Source organism: Eucyclogobius newberryi, unplaced genomic scaffold (assembly GCF_026437365.1).
Source record: "Eucyclogobius newberryi isolate DKJ021-1_F unplaced genomic scaffold, fEucNew1.0.hap1 SCAF_5, whole genome shotgun sequence".
Taxonomy (NCBI): domain Eukaryota; kingdom Metazoa; phylum Chordata; class Actinopteri; order Gobiiformes; family Gobiidae; genus Eucyclogobius; species Eucyclogobius newberryi.
In genome coordinates, this window is record NW_027316167.1 from 15,396,627 (window position 1) to 15,419,196 (window position 22,570).

Genomic DNA, 22,570 nt, shown 5'->3' on the forward strand with positions numbered 1-22,570 from the left:
CCACATTTTTACTGACAGTGGATTGACTGTAAACCTCTCCGACGTCTAGAGATGAAATTCGATTAATTGCACAGCCCTACTTGCGTTGTACTTCTGTAAACTACGTAGTGTTAGTAGTTCAACCCACAAGAGTATTAAGTGCCATTTCAGACACAGACGATGACCCATATAAGGTAGCAAGGGACTGGCGTTTGGCTTTTCCCTGAGCGTGTCTGTAGTTATGCTGCTGCAATGCATTTACAATCTAGATCCAGTGAACTCAGGCTGCTACGCTTTGCTTTTATGTCTATTATAAAACATATATATATATATATATTAAAGGAAGTAGTGGTTTTAAAGAAAATAGTATATTCTATACAACTTTGTCAAATGCAGAAATAAAAGAAAGCTTTGTGCACGGATACACAGTTCAAACCTCATGCGGATAGTTGCAGTAATTTGCCATTTCTACTGTATTGTCAAGTGTCTTTTAAATACATTTATATTTGTACATGTACACAGTATTTACAGATTCTATACAAACTTAGATATATTTCCCTGTAAGTGGTTATAGTCAACGTCATGGACACAAAGGAATGACTTTGTGTCCTTGAAGTTCTTGGTACATTTGATAAACATGAGGAATGCTTAGCTGAATCTAAAAATGACTCCTTCAATATTGACATTATATGCTATTTATTTTTCATAGCAAAGAACATTTTACTGTATATGGAGTGTTTATTGTTTTTTGGTTTATTGGAACATTTACAGGAGCAACTGGAACTGAAAATCTCACGTTCATTAACACTTCAGAGTCTGCTATGGATTACAGAATGTGCCACAGATATTATTGTGGTCAAATAAAAGACAAATGCAAGAACTTCTGTTTCTCCAGTTTTTACCACACATCAACATATGGAAACAAGTCGAGGAACATTATAGAAGACGAGACACTGCGGGTGAAGAGGGACTAATACAATTTCACATTATGAGATAACAATTTGCAACTAATTCTGTAACAACATTGTCAAACATTGACAAAATTGCACACATTTGGGACAAACAAAATAAAAAATGGGTGGAGCCTGACTGAAATTTGTGTTGTTGAAATATTAGAGACAAATTACAAAGAGCCTTGTGGATATTGTATTTTCTTATCAGGCAAATGTCAAACAATTCCATGATTGTAAAGTTTGGTGAATTTAGATTGTGTCTGGCCTTGTAAGTGACCGATGCATCGAGCAGTGTAAAGTGGGAGTGGTTTATGTTTGCTGAGTTACAATCTACATCTAAAGTCTTCTTCTTGAGTGCATGTGCCATAAAGAGGAGGCAAACTGTTAAATTGATTAAGACTGACTTTGGTGCAATCAGATGGCAACATTTATGTCATTTAAAAAAGTATGAACTATATTAAAGGTGCACAAGGACTTTTTTCTGGCGGAGGGTCTGACACCTGGAACGTTCCACTGTTTGCATTTAACTTATCCAACGTGCATTTACTCAAATACAGGCGTCTCCATGGAACTACACAATGCCATTCTGTGAAACATGTAAGGCAAAGCAACAACATCTCCATGGAGACCGGCAGGTTGCGTACCATCCGCGTACCTTTAACTATTGAATATTTTGATCTCTTTTCAATACTGTGACGCCTTATTTGGGCCTAAGACATTTGTACAAGCATTTAAAATGACTTGAATGTACATAAAGATGTGTAGAAAACTAAATATTGGCTTTTAGTTAAGTGTTGAAATGGAACAACCCTGAAGCAGAGCGATAACGTGACAGAATGGTAGTGTTTGTAAGTCAGTGTGTGGTTTTCCAGCGGCCGATGGCCATCTTGAGCGTGTGGTTCGGGGTCAGCAGAGTGGTGAGTAAAGGCAGGTTGGTCATGGGGCTTGAACGATTTTTAGTATTAATCCAGCTCTCGATGGCCGCTCTTTCATACGAGTATCCATCTGTGAAATACATGCCAGAATATATAAGACAACCAACCAAAGAAAGGCAATTAGAAGTCTGGTTAGAATGTCTCCATTGTTCACCATTTGACTTTAAAAAACGGATGGATAATAGATTTTGACTGAACAATGGCTCCACTCACACTCACACTCATCAAAATTGTAATATTATCAGCCGTTTGGAGTTGTAAGATTATTAAAATGGCATTTAAAGGGCAAAATCATCGGCTTTCTTTCTGATCGAGATCCTTCTGATTACTCACGTCACATTTTGTGGTTTGCATGTCATTTAAATAATGTTAAAAGTCCAGAAATCAGACAATAATAATAATAATAATAATGGTGTGGATGTGAACATAGTACCTCTAAGTGCTTAACAGTGACTAGATTTAAACTTAATGGAAAGTATTTTAGATGAGAACCTTTGCAAGTTTTAAAAGTGTTAAAAATAGGACTACACCAGGTTTAAAATGGGTCTACACGAGGTCTAAAAAAGGACAACACCAGGTCTAAAATAGGACTACACCAAGTCTAAAAAAGGACAACACCAGGTCTAAAATAGGACTACACCAAGTCTAAAAAAGGACAACACCAGGTCTAGGACTACACCAGGTTTAAAATAGGTCTACACCAGGTCTAAAATCGGTCTAAAATCGGTCTAAAATAGGACTACACGAGGTCTAAAAAAGGACAACACCAGGTCTAAAATAGGACTACACCAGGTCTAAAATAGGTCCACACCAGGTCTAAAATAGGTCTACACCAGGTCTAAAATAGGACTACACCAGGTCTAAAATAGGACTACACCAGGTCTAAAATAGGACTACACCAGGTCTAAAATAGGTCCACACCAGGTCTAAAATAGGTCCACACCAGGTCTAAAATAGGTCTACACCAGGTCTAAAATAGGACTACACCAGGTCTAAAAAAGGACAACACCAGGTCTAAAATAGGACTACACCAGGTCTAAAATAGGTCCACACCAGGTCTAAAATAGGTCTACACCAGGTCTAAAATAGGTCCACACCAGGTCTAAAATAGGTCTACACCAGGTCTAAAATAGGACAACACCAGGTCTAAAATAGGACTACACCAGGTCTAAAATAGGTCTACACCAGGTCTAAAATAGGTCTACACCAGGTCTAAAATAGGACTACACCAGGTCTAAAATAGGTCTACACCAGGTCTAAAATAGGACTACACCAGGTCTAAAATAGGACTACACCAGGTCTAAAATAGGTCCACACCAGGTCTAAAATAGGTCCACACCAGGTCTAAAATAGGTCTACACCAGGTCTAAAATAGGACTACACCAGGTCTAAAAAAGGACAACACCAGGTCTAAAATAGGACTACACCAGGTCTAAAATAGGTCCACACCAGGTCTAAAATAGGTCTACACCAGGTCTAAAATAGGTCTACACCAGGTCTAAAATAGGACTACACCAGGTCTAAAATAGGTCTACACCAGGTCTAAAATAGGACTACACCAGGTCTAAAATAGGACTACACCAGGTCTAAAATAGGACAACACCAGGTCTAAAATAGGACTACACCAGGTCTAAAATAGGACAACACCAGGTCTAAAATAGGTCTACACCAGGTCTAAAATAGGACAACACCAGGTCTAAAATCGGTCTAAAATAGGACTACACGAGGTCTAAAAAAGGACAACACCAGGTCTAAAATAGGTCCACACCAGGTAGGTCCACACCAGGTCTAAAATAGGTCTACACCAGGTCTAAAATAGGACTACACCAGGTCTAAAATAGGTCTACACCAGGTCTAAAATCGGTCTAAAATCGGTCTAAAATAGGACTACACGAGGTCTAAAAAAGGACAACACCAGGTCTAAAATAGGACTACACCAGGTCTAAAATAGGTCTACACCAGGTCTAAAATAGGTCTACACCAGGTCTAAAATAGGACAACACCAGGTCTAAAAAAGGACTACACCAGGTTTAAAATAAGTCTAAAAAAACGACAACACCAGGTCTAAAATAGGACTACACCAGGTTTAAAATAGGTCTAAAATAGGTCCACACCAGGTCTAAAATAGGTCTACACCAGGTCTAAAATCGGTCTAAAATAGGACAACACCAGGTCTAAAAAAGGACTACACCAGGTTTAAAATAAGTCTAAAATAGGTCTACACAAGGTCTAAAAAAGGACTACACCAGGTTTAAAATAAGTCTAAAATAGGTCTACACAAGGTCTAAAAAAGGACTACACCAGGTCTAAAAATAGGACTATCCCAGGTCTTAAATCAGAGTTTGGTGTGGATGTGAACATAGTACCTCTAAGATCTTAACACTGACTAGATTTAAACTTAACGGAAAGTATTTTAGATGAGAACCTTTGCAAGTTTTAAAAGTGTTTGGGTGACGTTTCTGTTGACAGGTCTCAGAGTAGATGTCAAACTAGATGACAAAAAGCTATACTGTTCAATAATTGTGGATTTTCAATTACCTTCAAAAACAATAAATCACCCAATTAATCAAAAAGGCTCAGAGATTAAAACACTGTGAAATGAGGCTGAACTCAGTGCAGCCTTTAGTTTTTAAGTGTTCTTTTCTGGTCTTACCGGCGGCGATGACCGGGTCCTTCATGAGCTCCCGTGTGATCGGACACAGAAACTCATCGGGACTTCCTGTGCACACGCTCGCACTCTTCAGCTCCTCTAGTTTCCTCAGCAACTTACTCCGCAGCCCCAACGACTCTGTCACAAAACAAAATATGAGATCTGTAATTCGTCTAGTTCAAGAATAGCGGAAAAAGACAAAATATGCAATCAAAAATGAACATTAAACTCAAAAAACAGACTTTAATCCAACCATAACTAGAATATTATGATATACTTATAGAGTTAGGATACAAATACATTTCCAAATAAAAAAGTGTCCTCCATTATAAGAAGATAAGCAATTTATTGAAGACCACATCAGAAAACAGAAGGGATGGAGTGTGTCAGCTGAAAATCATGAGTTTTTGCTGCTTTGTTACAGATAAATGTGATGTTTTACAAGTCTTTTTTCTGTATAAATACTGTTTGTTTCCGTCCTGTGCCCCATTTGAGTCATTGTACAGGACATATCTATAGCACTACAGCACAATGAAACACTTTTTAATTACTTAGCATCTCAAATTAGTCTTCCACCTGTTAATAATAAGTATCCCAATAATGCTATTCAGTCAGTCCAACAGAAATGTGTTAAAAATGTCTTTAAAGGTGAAGTTTAATTATCAGACGAATGCAGAATGAATCTGCAAAAGTCTGAAATATCCCCTTTTTTGAAAGTTTACATCACTTTTTATTCTTAATCGGCTCGTTTTGTTGCATTTTTCATATCTTCCAAACCACATTCACAATATTAGCTACAATTCAATATATTGCCACCTCTACACTACCATAAAAATGATCTGAAGTTTTTGTCTGCATACAAAAATTATTGAACCCGAAAAATTATTGTTTGTCTCTCGCCTACTGGGACAGAACTCGTAAATAGTGTTTGTGTGCGTTTGTGTGCGTTTGTGTAACAGGCTGGACTAATATGCATGATTGTAGCATTTGAGCCTTTAGCACTTCGGGGGGCCGGTGTGAGCGTGGGAGAGTGGTGGGAACAGAAAGTTAATAGTCACACTCACACGTCAGAGCGTTGGGTCTTTTGGCAGGGCCAGAGTGCGGAGCTATTCAAAATGATAAACTAATCACACACTTTACTACACACACATTTTACTACACACACACTTTACTACACACACACTTTACTACACACACACACACTTTACTACACACACTTTACTACACACACATATTTTACTACACACACACTTTACTACACACACACTTTACTACACACACACATTTTACTACACACACACTTTACTACACACACACTTTACTACACACACACTTTACTACACACACACTTTACTACACACTAATCCTCTTGGTCAGTGGGTATTTGTAACCTCATTTCTGAGACACAAAATGTGTCACTTGAAAGACGTAATTGTGGAAAATATACATCTTTTGGTTTATTAGGATTAGAGCAGACATTTTCCCAGTGCCACCAGCTCTAAACCAGCTCTAAACCATCTCTAAACCAGCTCTAAACCAGCTCTAAACCATCTCTAAACCAGCTCTAAACCAGCTCTAAACCATCTCTAAACCAGCTCTAAACCAGCTCTAAACCATCTCTAAACCAGCTCTAAACCAGCTCTAAACCAGCACTAAACCAGCTCTAAACCAGCTCTAAAATAGGTCCAAAATAGGTCTTAAATAGGACTATACCAGGTCTGAAATAGGACTACACTAGGTCTGAAATAGGACCACACTAGGTCTAAAACAGGACTACACCAGGTCTAAAATAGGACTACACTAGGTCTGAAATAGGACTACACTAGGTCTGAAATAGGACTACACTAGGTCTGAAATAGGACTACACTAGGTCTGAAATAGGACTACACTAGGTCTGAAATAGGACTACACAAGGTCTGAAATAGGACTACACTAGGTCTGAAATAGGACTACACTAGGTCTGAAATAGGACTACACTAGGTCTGAAATAGGACTACACTAGGTCTGAAATAGGACCACACTAGGTCTAAAATAGGACTACACCAGGTCTAAAATAGGACTACACTAGGTCTGAAATAGGACTGAAATAGGACTACACTAGGTCTGAAATAGGACTACACTAGGTCTGAAATAGGACTGAAATAGGACTACACTAGGTCTGAAATAGGACTATACCAGAAATAGCGATTATTTCAGAAGTCGATTCATCAATTAATTGATTATTTCTATAGGATATTGTGATTTTCCAAATACATTTTCCTTAATATTAAATGAAAATAATAACACAAATAGACTTAAGCAGACAAATAAACTTAAAATAAATACAAAAACATTTAAGGCACATTTAAATTAAAATAACAGTCACATTTTAAGTTTGAATGTCACATTTTCAATCAAATAAAAAGGTTGAAATACGGTGATAGAAGGTTTCTACATACAGAATATTTACAGATGAAGAAAAATATTTATTTAATGATGTCACTCTGTTATAAAGCATATTTTGTATGTGTTTTAGAGTCTGCATAGTCCAGATAGTGATTACAATTATCAATATAGAATTAGGATTAGTTTTTATGCTCGACTTGTCATGGCAAGTTTGAGAACGGCTGAACTGAGGTTTTACTGTAAATATAAGAATCTCAATAAAGTTAGTTTAAGAACAAAGACCCGAGATGAAGGGAAATGTAAGTATTATGCGTTTAGTTAATTCATTATATGGTTTGTGCTTTTGGTTTAAATGTAATAATAATGCGTATTCCACTTTACAATTTGGAAATTTGTTTTAAAAAATGCTCTAGATTCACAATGCCAAAAATCCTGTCCCGAACTGCTTGGTGCTGATTCATTATGATGTGTTTTTGAAAGCTTCGACTTTGCGTGCTGCCTATGTCGTGCTGAAAAGGTGGGCTGCTGCCTGCTGCTACAAAAACAAAGAACAATGTGAAGCCTGTCGCGGCCGTGGGGCTGTGTAAACTCTGCAGAGATTGACAGAGTCTGTGGGATGAAAATGACGGCATGGCAACGCAGCAGTCGTGTGCTGACAACTACAGTACATGACGAATACGCACTGGCTGCTTCTTGAATGACACTGACAACATAACACTCCCAATTTAGCCCCGCGACGGCGCTTCAAGTGTAAAAGAGTCCACAAATACCCCCCACATTACAGGACCTTACAGAAATCCCCCGGGTATAATTATATTTGGGTGAACACTTTATTGTATTCTAGAGAATCTCTACATGTCACGTATGATCTCAGAAAATATTTTGCTGTCTTCAAGTGAAAAGGCTATAATTAATATTATTTACTAAAGTAAGACAAACTTCTCCCGTGAGCCTCTTTTGTGGCACAAAATACTTGTTTATATTTACACATAGTTGTTCTGGTTTAGACCTGGGTTTCATTTGGTTTAGATCAGGTGTTAGTTTAGACTGGTTTAGAGAAGATTAAGTGCATTATATTTATGTCATGCTTGGGCCTGGTTTGCACCTGGTTTACACCTGGTTTTGTCTGGTTTACACCTGCTTTACTCCATTTTCTCTTCAGTCCTTTTGCAACTAATGATTATTTTGGTAATAAATTAATATAGCAATTATCATTTCAATTAATCAATTTGATTGTTTGGATTGCAAAAGTCCCTGAAAAAATATATTTTTACAAACTCTGACTAAGATGAAGCTAAAGAGACATTTTCATTGGGTAAATTTACTAATTTTTAAAAATTATAATTATTTTTGTGTAATAGTATTTACTGCACTTATTAGTTGTCAGTTATTTCACTAATAGCTTAGTTGTGATGAATCTATAAACTTGTTTCAACCCTAGTTTAGTCCCATTTCTCTAAAGCTGTGATGATCCTGTTTTCATCCTGGTTTTGACCTGGTTTAATTTGGTTTGGATCAGGTTTTGCCCTAGTTTAGACTAAATGTACAGTAGATTTGGCCCCGCTTTAATCTATTTATGGGCCTGGAGTTGTCCAATGTCCTTTTAGGCCTGGTTTAGTCCCTTTTCTTAAAGCTGGGATGGTCTTGCTTTACTTCTGGTTTAAATCTGGTTTAGTCCTGGTTTTGACCTGGTTTAGGTCTGGTTTGACCTGGTTTAGGTCTGGTTTAGGTCAGGTCTAGATATGGTTTAGTCCCTTTTCTTAAAGCTGGGATGGTCTTGCTTTACTTCTGGTTTAAATCTGGTTTAGTCCTGGTTTTGACCTGGTTTAGGTCTGGTTTAGGTCAGGTCTAGATATGGTTTAGTCTCTTTTCTTTAAAGCTGTGATGTCTGGCTTTAGTCTTAGGTCTTGTCCTGGTCTTGTCCTGGTCTTGTCCTGGTCTTGTCCTGGTCTTGTCCTGGTCTTGTCCTGGTCTTGTCCTGGTCTTGTCCTGGTCTTGTCCTGGTCTTGTCCTGGTCTTGTCCTGGTCTTGTCCTGGTCTTGTCCTGGTCTTGGCCTTGTCCTGGTCCTGGCCTTGTCCTGGTCCTGGCCTTGTCCTGGTCTGGCCCTGGTCTGGCCCTGGTCTGGCCCTGGTCTGGCCCTGGTCCTGGTCTAGTCCTGGTCTAGTCCTGGTCCTGGTCTAGGTCTGGTCCTGGTCTAGGTCTGGTCCTGGTCTAGGTCTGGTCCTGGTCCTGATCTGGTCCTGGTCCTGGTCCTGGTCTGGCCCTGGTCCTGGTCCTGGTCCTGATCTGGTCCTGGTCCTGGTCTAGTCCTGGTCTAGTCCTGATCCTGGTCCTGGTCCTGGTCTGGTCCCTGCAGTAGAAAGTGCCCGAGTGTCACAGCTCTGAGTGAGAGTGTGATGTCCTCACCTATGTGCAGCTCTGACGCCAGCGTTTCCTTGGTGAGGCTCAGCAGTTCAGAGCCGTCAATGTTATTGGACTTGAAAGTTTCCACCAATCCCTCGAGGCCTTCCTCCCCCAACCACAGAGACACATCCTCCTCCGACCAATCACTGACCAGCAGCTTGGACAGGCCCGAAGACGCCCTGCCTAAAGGAAATGATAGAGAAACAAACAAAAACAGACTGAACAAAGTGTGACCTCCTTCACTGGTGATGCAAGTGATGGAAAGAGAGGGACGAGGATGAAACGATGCGACTGCAGTTGAAGTCGTGGTGGCATTGTGTGAAATCAAGAGTGCATGTATGAATATATTAAATACAGGCTTAAAATCTCCAATACCTTCAGCTCAGGCCTGCTAGTCAATATTTACTATATTTGTTCAACCTAAAACAACATTAGAAACTGACTCACTAAAAGAAGAGCACATGTGAGTAGAGCAGCCTCATCTTTTCAAGTGGGAGTGACTGTACTTCAAAGGAATATGATTCAAGCTGAAGTACAAAGTAGTAATTTGAAGTGAAGGCTATTAGAAGGACAAAATACCATGTAATGTACTAAATCTGGTATTTTCAAAAGGACATAGACCTCCAAATGACTGAACTAAACGTTTGAATCCCTTTCTATCATCAACATAAATCCTTTGTCTGAAATACAGTTCCGTAAAAAGTTATGTAACTGACAATCGACCTTTTGTTTCTTTTTTCCAAAATGTCTGGTCAAATAAATGAAACAAAGGAGGCTGTCTGAGAGGGGAAACCTGTTGAGTGATTATTGATCAGGAGCTGGTGCCGCTTCTTTTATTGAATAAGTAAAAGGCCAATAAGCTTCAGTTGACTATTTCAAACAATAATAAATGGTATTTCTTTCCCCAGCACATCCAAACAAATCCAGTACGGCACAGGCAGACATATCAGAGGATGTAAAGTGTTTTAAAGAAAGACAAAAACCTCTCAGTCTTTTTGTTGTGTGTCGCGAGGACGTCCCTGGAATATATTTGCATTATCTTGAGTTAAACAGCAGGGTTATAATCCCAAATCAGAGTACAGCAAATATCTGTGTGTGAATAAAACAACCACCCAGCGTCTAATATTGAATTTATTATTATTGGCAGTGTGTTTTACTCTGGCAGTGACATTTGTATTATTGTCACAATTCATATTTCAGGAGGTTTTTTTTTTTATTATTTGTATTTATTCATGAGCAATGCTATAAGATGTCACAAAATTTAAAACAGTTCAACTCGATACGAAGTAAAAATCTCAAAACTTGTTTCCAATTTCAATAGCATGTGCTGACACGGGATAATGACATTTACGACACATAATAATACTAGTTTCTTATTTAATACCATATGGTCTCATACTCGAATACATACATTCAAAGTATATTCAGGAAATTTTCCAATTATGCCCTATTTTTGACATTTTCTTTTGAATTGGTACGTTTTTTATGTTAGTTTTAGTATCTGGGTATTTGACAACATTTTATAAAAAAAAAACATCCATCCATAAACACATACCTTGTTTTGATTCGAAAGTCTCCCCTGAAATACAGAAAAGACATTAAAGAAATACATTAAAACACAGAAGAAAGAATGTATTGTTTAAATATTGGACATCACAAAATGTCTCGCTTAAACTTGAACTATGCTTTTATAATAACAATGAATATAAATGGCTAATAATAGGAAAACTGTCAACAAAAACAATGTGTATGAAAAATTTGAAATTGTAAGTTCAATTTCTGCATTTTGTGGATAATTTGAAACTTTTAATGTACAAACTTGAACATTTTCACAAACATTTTAGCCCATTTCAGATGAACTGAAAAGTGAGTGACTGAAAAAATAATGCTAGATATTAAGGCTGCAGCGATTGATCGACAAAAAAAAAAAAAAAAATCTTGCTCACATTTTGATAATTGTAACTCTGAGACAAAAAAAGATAGCATTAGTACATTTTAATCTCAATGTAGAAGGCTTCAGTCCCCATATTTCCACCTTTATTTGATTAAAAAGAGCTATAGTCCTATTCTCTCTTGCAGAGTTCAAGCATTCACTGTGTTATTATGGACTCGTTTCTTTGCTGGCATCTCTGCACACGGTGGACTCCTGACTTGGCCTTGATTAGTGCGGGCTGCTGGGTTCTGTGTCTCTGCTTAGTGACATTTAGGGAAAAGACAACCGAGAAGGCATTTGCAAAACGTACCATTTAACGACTTCCCCTCTGCGTGGTCCCGAAATAAACAAAAGAACCAAAACAGAGAGAAGAGAAATCATATTAGTCAATGGTGAGTAATGACATTTTCTCTTGGAAGAGCTCAAAACACAACTCAAATGTGAAAGAGCTGTTATCATCTAATAACAAGTGTAAAAGTCTGCAATTCTGCTCAATATTTTGTTTGTACCTGACATCTAAAGTTGTAGAAAAGCAGACAAACATTCATCACTGATACAGACTTTGTGATCACACTTTAGTTGAACCCATTACTTTCTCTCCTTAAATAAGATGTTTGTTGAGGAAATGAATTGTCGTGCAGCAGCTGACGAGTCCTAAATCTCCAACTGTCGTTAGCAAACAAGCTGCACAGCTCTGCACAGTCGCAGCAACTACTTTCCTTTTCAATTTGCTGTATAAAGTACAAAAACAAAAAGTTGTATTATGTTGAAAATTACAGTCTATTGTCTAAAAATTGTGCTTTTTCTTATCACAGTGGTATCGAAATCAGTATTAGCCTATTCTTGAGTATCAAAACACTAATTGGGACATCTAGCCTTGTAATAATACTTAATAGCAACAGGAATAGTTGTAGTACTAGCGGTAGTTGCAGTAGTAATGATAGTTTAGTGGAAGTGGCAGTAGTATTTGTTATTGTAGTAGTAGTAGCAGACGTGTTTTGGTCTGACCTTGCCCACTGCATCCGTCGTCCACCCTCCAGATGTTCACGGTTTTATCCATGGATCCAGTGGCAATGATCGGGGAAGTTGGTGAGAAGGAACATGCCGTCACATATCTGAAAAAAAAAAACCCTATTACTACAGGTTCAAACAGTACCAAAATACAGGTTATACATTTCCACACGTTAGCTTTTAAATAAAAACTGCGTATAAGATGTCTGTTTCATTAAGATTCTTATTGCAGCAGTTCATTAGACTCACAGCTAGTAAAGTTATAGTTGAAATAAAGTCAAATAAAGTCACGTGAGCAACACATATTTAATTCTAATAAGTAATAATGGGGTTAGCACTCACTATAGATTGAAAGCTGCTCAATACTTGGGGCAGTTTGTGCACTTCAGAGGGCAAAATCGGCTTAAGTGAATCAAACCAGGGATAAGCAGAACATTTCCAGTAGATTCACAAAAAGTCAAAGGCAACATTAACGAGGACAAATCCTAAACTGATTGCTCAGAAATGTTGAGCCACAAAACTGTAGCCTCTAAACCCTCTCTCCTGCCTCTCCCCTGCCTCACCCCTGCCTCTCTCCTGCCTCTCCCCTGCCTCTCCCCTGCCTCCCTCCTGCCTCTCCCCTGCCTCTCCCCTGCCTCCCTCCTGCCTCTCCCCTGCCTCTCTCCTGCCTCTCTCCTGCCTCTCCCCTGCCTCCCTCCTGCCTCTCCCCTGCCTCTCCCCTGCCTCTCTCCTGCCTTTCCCCTGCCTCCCTCCTGCCTCTCTCCTGCCTCTCTCCTGCCTCTCCCCTGCCTCCCTCCTGCCTCTCCCCTGCCTCTCTCCTGCCTCTCTCCTGCCTCTCCCCTGCCTCTCCCCTGCCTCTCCCCTGCCTCCCTCCTGCCTCTCCCCTGCCTCTCACCTGCCTCTCTCCTGCCTCTCTCCTGCCTCTCCCCTGCCTCTCCCCTGCCTCTCCCCTGCCTCTCTCCTGCCTCTCCCCTGCCTCTCCCCTGCCTCTCCCCTGCCTCTCCCCTGCCTCTCTCCTGCCTCTCCCCTGCCTCTCCCCTGCCTCTCCCCTGCTCTCACTGTTGAATAATCTGCTTTTGAAGTCAAATAATTTCCTGCTGGCTTTTTGTGAGTGTTGTTTACTTTTTCCCTTGACTTTCTCCCACAAGTTTCCTCGAGCTCAGTTTCTCCAAAATGACTTTGAAATGGCTGCGCTGAAAGAGTTGAGATTGCCGGCTTTGAGGCAGACACAGGTGGCTTGAAGGAGGTATAAATAGCCTGTAAGAGTGATCATTGAGCAGGGGTAGATATCTCTGTGAATATGTGGGGGAAGAGGGTACGGCGGCAGCAGTCCTACCTCTTATAAAAATGGTAAATGCATGCTTTGTGCCCACGCTGCATCACAATCTATTTGAGTTTCTTCCTTTGCAATAACTGACACTTGTGGTGGCATACAAGTCGTGAATAGGAAATTAAGTTTACAAAGATGCGCTTGCTATTGGGTTGAAAAATCGGAATCATTTCAAATGCATTTAAGTCATTGTCTAAAAGAGCATTTCTAGTTAAATTGGAAATATAATTGAACTGTCAGATTAAATCACGTGTTACTGGTCATTGAAAGGGATCTAATTGGTATTCTTTTCTTTTCTTTTCCCAAATTATCCTTTACTACTTGACAATCTATTGAAAATTTGACAATGATGCTACATAAGCTACACTAGGCTTGTAAATAGTAGCCTATAGATGGTGATAAATTGCAATCTTAAGATTCATTAATGTTCTACCGCTTGTTCCTGTTTGATGGTATATTAAATAAAAGCCTATAAAATCAAATAGCTTTGCAGACACTCAAGTGTGAGGCAAGTTAGGACATACAAAATTATGAAAATTATGCAGCTAAATTGGGAACCGAAGACTTTGGATGTAATCGCTCATCCACATCGTGCTGTTGGCTGAGAGGAATTAACCAAGAGCACTTATCGACAGAGGTGGGTGATTAAAACAATAATGAAATAATTGTGCATGATCAAGACGTAAAATTAACTCAGTGGGGAGACTAGAAGTTGTATTGTGGTCAAACAGGTGATGAAATGATCATATTTTGAAAATAATATGAGAATAATTATAACTCAAGAAATATGGAGAAAAGAGTGACAAAAATGTGCCACATCTTTACCTTTCATGTTGATTTAAGGTGTAAAGTAAAATTGCATTTGTCTGTAAAAACAAGACAAACAAGACGTGTTACAGAGCTGAACAAAATGAATGAATTCAGATATATTTTATTGAGATACTCACAGCATCATAGACTGTAACTGTTTTGTCCACAGATCTGCAAAAATAGTCAAGAGCAAAATGATTGGAAACGCATCACTCTGTAAAACTCTTTAAATGTAGAAAAAGCTTCAGTTGTAGTCATCTGGACTCAGTTTGAAAAAATAGACGTTTCGACTCTCATCCAAGAGTCATTGTCAATAACAGAATTTAGGTCGAGAACTCCAATATTAATACTGTTCTGTGGTAAGACCCGCCCATTGGGAGGAGCCTTCCAGAAGTAGAAAGAGTTGTTTGTTTCAACAGAAACTCCCCCCTTGTATCTACCGAGCTAGCCTATTCAGAATCTTAATGGGCTATTAGAAACCTCTTTGTCTTTGTGAGACCCTGGCTCAACCACCCTGAGTACCTGATTAGCATCTGAATGTCCTCTACCTTTCCAGGGGTTCAGTAACCCATTATAAATAACAGGAAGATTAAACATTAGCCCTCCATTTCTGTTTAAAGAAGGTCTTTCTTTTTTAACAAAAATAGCTTCCTTGACTCCTCTTTCAAACCATCTTTTCTCCCTGCTTAAAACCTTCACCTCACCGTCTTCAAACGAGTGATTAGAGGCTTCAAGATGGAGATGCACGGCACTCTGTGGACCTGAACTAGTATTTCTTCTGTGCTGATAAAGCCTCTTGTGTAGAGGCTGTTTCGTCTCACCTATGTAACGTTCTTTACAGCTTTCTTCACTGCATTGGATCGAATAAACTACATTGCTCTGTTTTTGAGTCGGCAACTTGTCCTTTGGGTGAACCAGTTTTTGTCTTAAAGTGTTTCCTGGTTTAAAATAAACAGGGACTTCGTGTTGTCTAAAAATTCTCTGCAGTTTTTCCGACAGGCCAGACACATAAGGGATAGAAACACCCTTCCTTCTCTGTTCAGTTTCCCTTTTGTCCTGCTTCTTGGTTCTCTTCACTCTGTTGAGAGCCCAAGCGGGGTAACCACAGGCTGAGAGGGCATTACGGACATGTTTTTCCTCTTTCTTCTTGCCCTCTAAGCTGGTGGGCACACCTTGAGCTCTGTGTTGTAAGGTTCTGATCACACCCAGCTTGTGCTGTAGTGGGTGGTTGGAACCAAAGAGCAGATACTGGTCCGTGTGTGTAGGTTTCCTATATACTTCTATTTGGAGTTTCCCGTCCTCTCCTCTGATCGTGGAACAATCAAGAAAGGCCAAGCGGTTCTCCTTAGCGTCTTCTCTTGTAAACCTGATATGTGGGTCCACAGCATTGATGTGATCAGAGAAGGTTTCCAGCTCATGTTTCTTGATTGTTACAAAAGTATCATCGACATAGCGGAGCCACAGTTTTGGGGCTATGCCTGAGAATGAGGACAGTGCCTTCTTCTCAAAGTGCTCCATGTACAGGTTGGCCACTATGGGAGAGACGGGCGAGCCCATGGCACAGCCATGAATCTGTCTGTAAAATTGTCCCCGGAATTGAAAGTAAGTGGTGTTCAGACAGATGTCCAACAGTTTACATATGTGTTCAGGTGTCAGTTTGGTCCTTTCCTGTAGGGTGGTGTCTTCCTGCAGTCTGATCCTCACTGCTGCTACTGCATCAGAGGTCGGGATGCAGGTGAACAGGGACACAACATCATATGAAACCATGAGGTCATCTGGGTCCAGTTGGAGATGTTTCACTTTATCCACAAAGTTGTGCGTGTTTTCCACATGATGTTCCGAATTCCCCACAAGCGGAGCCAATATAGTTGTTAAATGCTTGGCCACATTGTAAGTGATGGAATCTGTGCTGCACACTATGGGTCTGAGTGGAACCTCCTTTTTGTGTATTTTTGGAAGGCCATAAATGCAAGGCATGGCTTCACCAGGATACAGTCTGTAATACAGAGGCCGGTCTATCGCTTCCTCTTTTTCCAGCCTTTGTAAACAGTCTATCACTTTCTTCTTGTAGCCACTGGTCGGATCTCTTTTCAAGCGCTCGTATGTGGTCGTGTCTCTTTAAATGTGATGATCTCTGTCTCCCTCTAGTGGTCGATTTGAATAACAATACCCTTTCTCAAATCCAGTAGGATTTGCATGTTACTAATGAAATCTCACCCAGACACAAGCAGTTGTCCATCAGCAGAGTAAGAACAAGTGAGGACTGGAGCCGACTGACCAGTGAGAGAGTGAAGTAACTGCATTTTGTAGGCTGCAAAAGAACAAGGGAATGATATTGTATAAAACCAAATATTTTCCAGAGAATATAAATAACTAACATTACTAGCTTGAACTAAATAGGTTAACGCAAACTACTTTACATTCAGCTAAGGCCTATCAAGTGTAGCATTAAGTGTAGTGTAGTGTAGTATAAGTGACTATTTGGAAATGTTCTGTATAAAATGTGGTTATTGTTCGTAGATTGTTATTACTTAATAACAAGTCATTGAAAAAGGCTGAAACAACAATTTTCCCAGCAATTTTCTGGCAGTTTGTCCAGTAATTTCATAATAGAATATAGACTTTTATATACAAAGGATGTATACTTTGTTCTGCATTATGTCTTATAAATACTCTTCAGTTTAGTTCTATATTGTGCAAACGTAATTATAGTAAAGAGTCTTTACCTAGCCTGGCAGACCACACACTTCCTTCATAGATAAATAAATACAGAGTAGAAACGAGGCCATGCAAGTCTTTACCTCCACTGCTGAGCTTGTTGATGGCCCAGATCTTCAGAAGACTGTCTTGACCGCAGGATGCCAGGCGAAACTGCACCACCTGACCCCCTGCAACGACATCAAAATAACATTGATATGTCCATGAATTACATTAAAGCCCCAGTATGTATCTTTTAGCCCAAAAATAGACAAAACGAAATGCTTGGTTTTCATTTTGGTTGTTTTTATTGCACTAAAAATGTACAGTTACATTGAGTGGGCTGCATCCCCACAAACCTGACTCGTTCTTGGCCTGGTGGAGGCTCCTTCTGCTTGTTTCCATGGAAATGTTGTTTCTTTGGTTATAATATCCCACAGCATGGCATAAAACATATCCATCTCCATGGAGAATGTTCAGAAGTATGGTTCAAGCTTTCTGTTTCCATGGAATCATGCAAGTGAAGTGCCACCGGCAGAAAGTTACAAATTGTTGCTTTAAACAAACTGTTTTCACACAAATTTATAATAATTCAGTGTTTTATTAAAATGTTTAATATATTTTGGCATTAATGAAGAGGAGCAAAGGATCGTGGTCTATGTAGGTTTTTATGCTGCTTCAACTAATCAATTCCTTTAGTGTTGAAAAATATTCAATATATGATTTGTCCATTAATTGGAATATTTCTGATATTGCAACATCACAATACTGCCCACATTGCTTCTCTAATCTCTAGTTACATTGACCTGAACATTAGAGCAAACAGAGGGACATAAGATACAAACTAGTGTACGTGTGCATTCGTTCTCTCACCACTGTGGATGTCAGGGGAGAAGGTGCAGCAGCTGACTCCCAGGTCGTGTGCGTTTTTCTCGGCGTGAAGTTGGTTCATGTCCAGGTCCCAGAGGCGCAGGTCTCCGTACGTGGACCCCGTCATAAAGAGCTGACTGCAGGGGCTGAACGAGCACGCCACCATCGTCGTGTCAGGCACGGCTCCGCTCCTAAAACAGATCATGAACTTTGTAGTTGTAATATACAGAGCAAGTTGACATTTTATTCATTCATTTTCTAATGTAGAGTTTGAATAGTTCATTGTTGTCTTTTATCAGGCATTCACTAAAAACAAAGACATCTCACTGACATGTTTACCACTTATTAATGAAGTGGCCTTCTGCTGTTTCTTTGTGGCTTTTTCTATTTGATCAGCAACAACAACCACTCAGCATTACAAATTGTTGTTGTGATTTCTGTGTGACCTTGTCCTATCTGACAATCTCACACTTCACACTTGTGGCTGGACTCATTTCATTTGTCAACATAATACACACAAAAATATGTTTTTATATTCAGCAAAGCTTAAGATTGACACAAACTGGATGTGCTATACTACTATGATATGTTAGAACTTGGGTGCACGGTGGGTTCGATTCCCGGACCAGACCAACATCACATGATCTCTCTGGGTGGAGTCTGCATGTTCTCCCCGTGTTACCGTGGGTTCTCTCCGGGTTCTCCGGCTTCCTCCCACCATCCAAAGACATTCATGTGTTAGGCAAAATTGGTGACTCTAAATTGGCCCTAGTGAATAAATGTGAGAGTGAACTGTCTGTAATGTATGTCTCTGCGTTGGCCCTGCGACAAACCGTAGGCGGGTGTACCCCGCCTAAGGCCCGAAGTCACTGGGACGCTCCAGTCACCCGTGACCCCGAAAGGGGTAGAAAATGGATGGATGTTAGAACTTAATTTGTGGACCGATTAACAGCGCACAGAGGAAAAAGACAAGATATGCTCTATTCACCGTCTTTGAATAGTGAAATAAGAAAATAATGTATGTGTTGTTGATATGACAGTATACTTTATTAAATGAAGCCTTGTTTAGTAACGGATATAGGGCAAAAATCCCTGGACTTATGTGACGTTAATTGACTCGAGTCTTTGTTCTTGCCATGCTTTCTTATTATTCTTATTATAGTTTTGCATGGTAAAATTTTGCCACAACTCGGGCATTTTTGACTCCCTGAACATTGATGAAAGTCACACATGGGGTCATAGGTCACACATGGGGACATAGACGTGATCGGCTCGGCCCGAACTCCAATAAAACGGTGCGAGAACGCCCGTCGCAACAGTGGCGACTAGTTCAAAAAAGAGAAAACATGAAACGCTTAATATTTGGCCTAGGCACATGAGACTTGGGACAGTGATAGAGCTACATTTGACCTCTGACCTTTGACGAGTAAAACACACTTGGCAGCATCGCTCAATGATAAACAGGAAGTCAGCCATGTCAAATCAAAGTGGCACCGCCACGCTTGACTTTTTCTTTTTCAAAATCGTACTTGTCCAAGGTTTTATGTCCGATCGAGCTCAAAACAACACTTTTTGCATCTAAAGACATTGAAATTTAATAAATATTCAAAAGAATGTTGACATTCTTTACGGTTTCCGCGTAACACGCCCTCAAAAAAGGCTTAATTTTCTGTTTTTTCAAGGACAAGTCACGCCTATTGGAAATGATCTACGGAGCTCATATTTCACTCACTAATGTGTTTTTATGATCTGATTGGAAAAAAATACCCATGTAACAAATTTACTCTATAGCGCCCCCTACCCATTGTGTGAAAAACTCAACACTGTCTGATTTGTTTGAAACTCATGGTTTATATTCTCCTTGAGACGCCATGAAAAAAGTGCATTGCAGATATTGTGTATTTTCACAATTGGCCAGCAGGGGCGCAATTAATGCCTTCACTTCCTCTTCCTCTTTTATTTTGATGGAACATTTCCTCTCGTGCCACATTAGAATTATTATTCTTTAGGCTTTATTTTTTAGACTTAATTCTTTAGACTTTATTCTTTAGACTTTATTCTTTAGACTTTATTCTTTCTGCCACAACTCGGGTTGTGGCAGAAAGAATAAAGTCAGGGGGTTGTGACCCCCTGAACATCAATGAAAAGTCCCGGGTCACCGAGGCTCTCTCCCTTTCTCCCTGCTCAGGTCTGCGTTCAGCACGATTTTGCAATTTGTCAGGGCAAACTACTATTTGAATCGCAAACTACGCAATCATCAACGGTGAATTACTGAGCTTCGTTTGGTATGCCGCAAAACGCAGCAGAAAACATGGACAGGCAGGAAGGCGGTCGCGCGGGAAGGCGGTCGCGCAGCTTTAATTAAAGTTGTTTTTTCCCCTTGTAAGCTTTTTGCTTAACACTTACACACCATTATTTCCACCTTACTCTACCTGCGACATTGTCTGGATGGAAAGTCCCACAGAGCCAAAGTCCCGTCCGAGGCTCCAGAAACCAGGTGAACGGAGTCCGGGGACAGGGCGCAGACTCGGACCGGGCTGCGTCCAGGATGCTCCAAAATGGCCTCGATCTCCCCCGACACCATGGACCAGATCACCACGGTGGCATCGGTCGAACATGAGGCGAGGAACTGACCGCAGGGGCTGAAGCAGCAGCAGTGCACGCCGTAGCCATGTCCAGTGATCGGGGAGAAGGGCAGCTCGGAGAAGTCCTTCGTGTTGTAGATTCTCAGGGTTTTGTCCCCAGAGCAGGTCGCAAACAGAGTGGCTGAAAACGCACACCAGTTGACATCATCCCGGTGGTCTTGTAAAGTGCAAATCAGAGACACCATTTGGGAAGGTGGGCCTAGAACACAACAAAGACAGAGATGAATGGACTGTGAATATGTGGAAAAGTACTAGTCTGGATTAGATTATAGTTTCACAATGCACCTGGAATGTGCTACTTTTATTATTTATTTTTTAACTTTTTTATTTTTTTTCTATTCTTTATTGTTTTATATTGCACCATATCACACATTTTTATTTTGTGAAAACCTTTCTCATCTTGATTAACCACAAAAGGTGCAGAAATATTCCTTTACCCTTGTTTGTTTGCACCACACGTCTTTTTCTGGTAATTTTGAGTAATGCTAATAGTAGCGGATACAACTCCAAAACAACAATTATGATATTATAAATTGTTTCCAGACTGGATTAATGTCAAACCTCAATCAAAATAAATAATGTATACAAAGAAGATTGATACAAAGAATAAAAGGAATTTTGCAATTTTCAAGATATGATGTGTATTAAATCTTGTAAGAGATGTAGAGACTACTACTGGCCATATAGAAAGGTTCACTGTTTGAACTACTATCAATATTGGACAGTTTTGTTGTTAGGATGCTGGACTCGAGGAGTTCCTGCTGCTGTAAAGCCCCTCATCCCTCATCAAGAAATAGCTCATGATGTGGTTTATATGATCAGGCTTTTTGATCTCTCTGACCACTCTAAGCATTTTGAATATGAAGATTGTGCCATATCTTGATTTTAAAATATGAAATATATCATTACAGACAGATTGTTACACAATACTCACTCCCAAGTAAAAAAGAGTGTTGTTAAAAGGTTTTAAAAATGTATTAGATTTTTTTATCTTGTATAATCAGATTAAGGCAGCTTTATGCTGACTAAATGCTTCAAGATGGAGAAAATCTACACACACAAAAATATTATTGATAAAATCAGAAATTGTTGGATAAATCACAATTATTCAGATTAATCTATGCAGCACTACAATGTTTTTGTATACGTTTTATTGATGTTGACTTAACTGCGCTGATATCTTCATGCTTTTTTGACACTCAAAGGCTTTTACATTGCATTATTTATACACTTCACAGTGTATCCATGGAGTATGGAAACAATTTGCATGTAACAGTAACATTAACATTACATGAGAACTTAGTTCTCGACATAGTTGTCAAGCTAACGTTAAGTCATGGCAGCTGCTTATGCAGTTGTTGCTTTCTGTTTGGTCCATATCGATAAGCATAATCGTCAGTAATAGAACAGATAGAGGGTTTAAAATAAAACAGATACAAATTTATAGATGATCAAACTTCAGATAAACAAACAAATCTAAATTAGAATGTACCGTTCGTTACCTTGTCCGCTTGTCTCTGGGCTCTTGTTATTTACTTCCGCATTCAGCAGCTGATCCAGACGTACAGCGACGCATTACGTCATAGTTATGGCCGGCTGGTTTCCATAGATACGGGTATAAAAACTGATCTGACATTCTGATTCTCCTTGTAGTACATGCGCGTGATTGTTTGTTGTTTCTTAGTTAGTTTTATTCTTGAATGTAGGGGAACAGCAGTTTAAATATATTTTTGCATCAACAAGATATTGTTCTGAGTTTTAGACTCCATCACATCATTCTCTATGGGTCTATATATTTGTATAGCTATAAGGTGATGGCAAAATTACTATTGTTATGGGCTATTCTACACAAAAACTGACTGTTAGTTTATGTTGTGCTTTAAATAAACAGTCATAGCTCTACTTGCAGTGTTTCAGTTTTAATAATGGTATATTTGTGTGCTCTTGCAACTCATGATCTTAGCTTAT

At 39.5% G+C, this 22,570-nt stretch overlaps 1 protein-coding gene across 1 annotated transcript; it reads right to left on the bottom strand.

Moving 5' to 3' along the window:
- Positions 1-658: 658 nt before the first annotated feature.
- Positions 659-22,149, bottom strand: wdsub1 (WD repeat, sterile alpha motif and U-box domain containing 1). Its single transcript, XM_072464988.1, has 13 exons — positions 22,105-22,149; positions 20,390-20,801; positions 17,961-18,148; positions 17,192-17,278; positions 16,608-16,701; positions 14,528-14,561; positions 14,406-14,446; positions 12,248-12,354; positions 11,550-11,567; positions 10,862-10,885; positions 9,310-9,489; positions 4,521-4,655; positions 659-1,937 (listed from the first exon to the last, which is right to left on the bottom strand). Exons 2-13 carry the CDS (start codon positions 20,785-20,787, stop codon positions 1,786-1,788), a joined length of 1,458 nt encoding a protein of 485 aa, XP_072321089.1. The 5' UTR covers positions 20,788-20,801; positions 22,105-22,149; the 3' UTR covers positions 659-1,785.
- Positions 22,150-22,570: the final 421 nt, after the last annotated feature.

What these genes read in the sequence shown, in the direction of transcription:
- wdsub1 (XM_072464988.1), bottom strand. Translation starts at nt 20,787, where the DNA reads ATGGTGTCTCTGATTTGCACTTTACAAGACCACCGGGATGATGTCAAC. An exon ending in CCATCCAGACAATGTCGCAG is followed by an intron (nt 18,149 to 20,389) that starts GTAGAGTAAGGT and finishes GATCTGTTTTAG; the next exon opens with GAGCGGAGCCGTGCCTGACA. An exon ending in CAGTTACAGTCTATGATGCT is followed by an intron (nt 14,447 to 14,527) that starts GTGAGTATCTCA and finishes TTGTTTTTACAG; the next exon opens with ACAAATGCAATTTTACTTTA.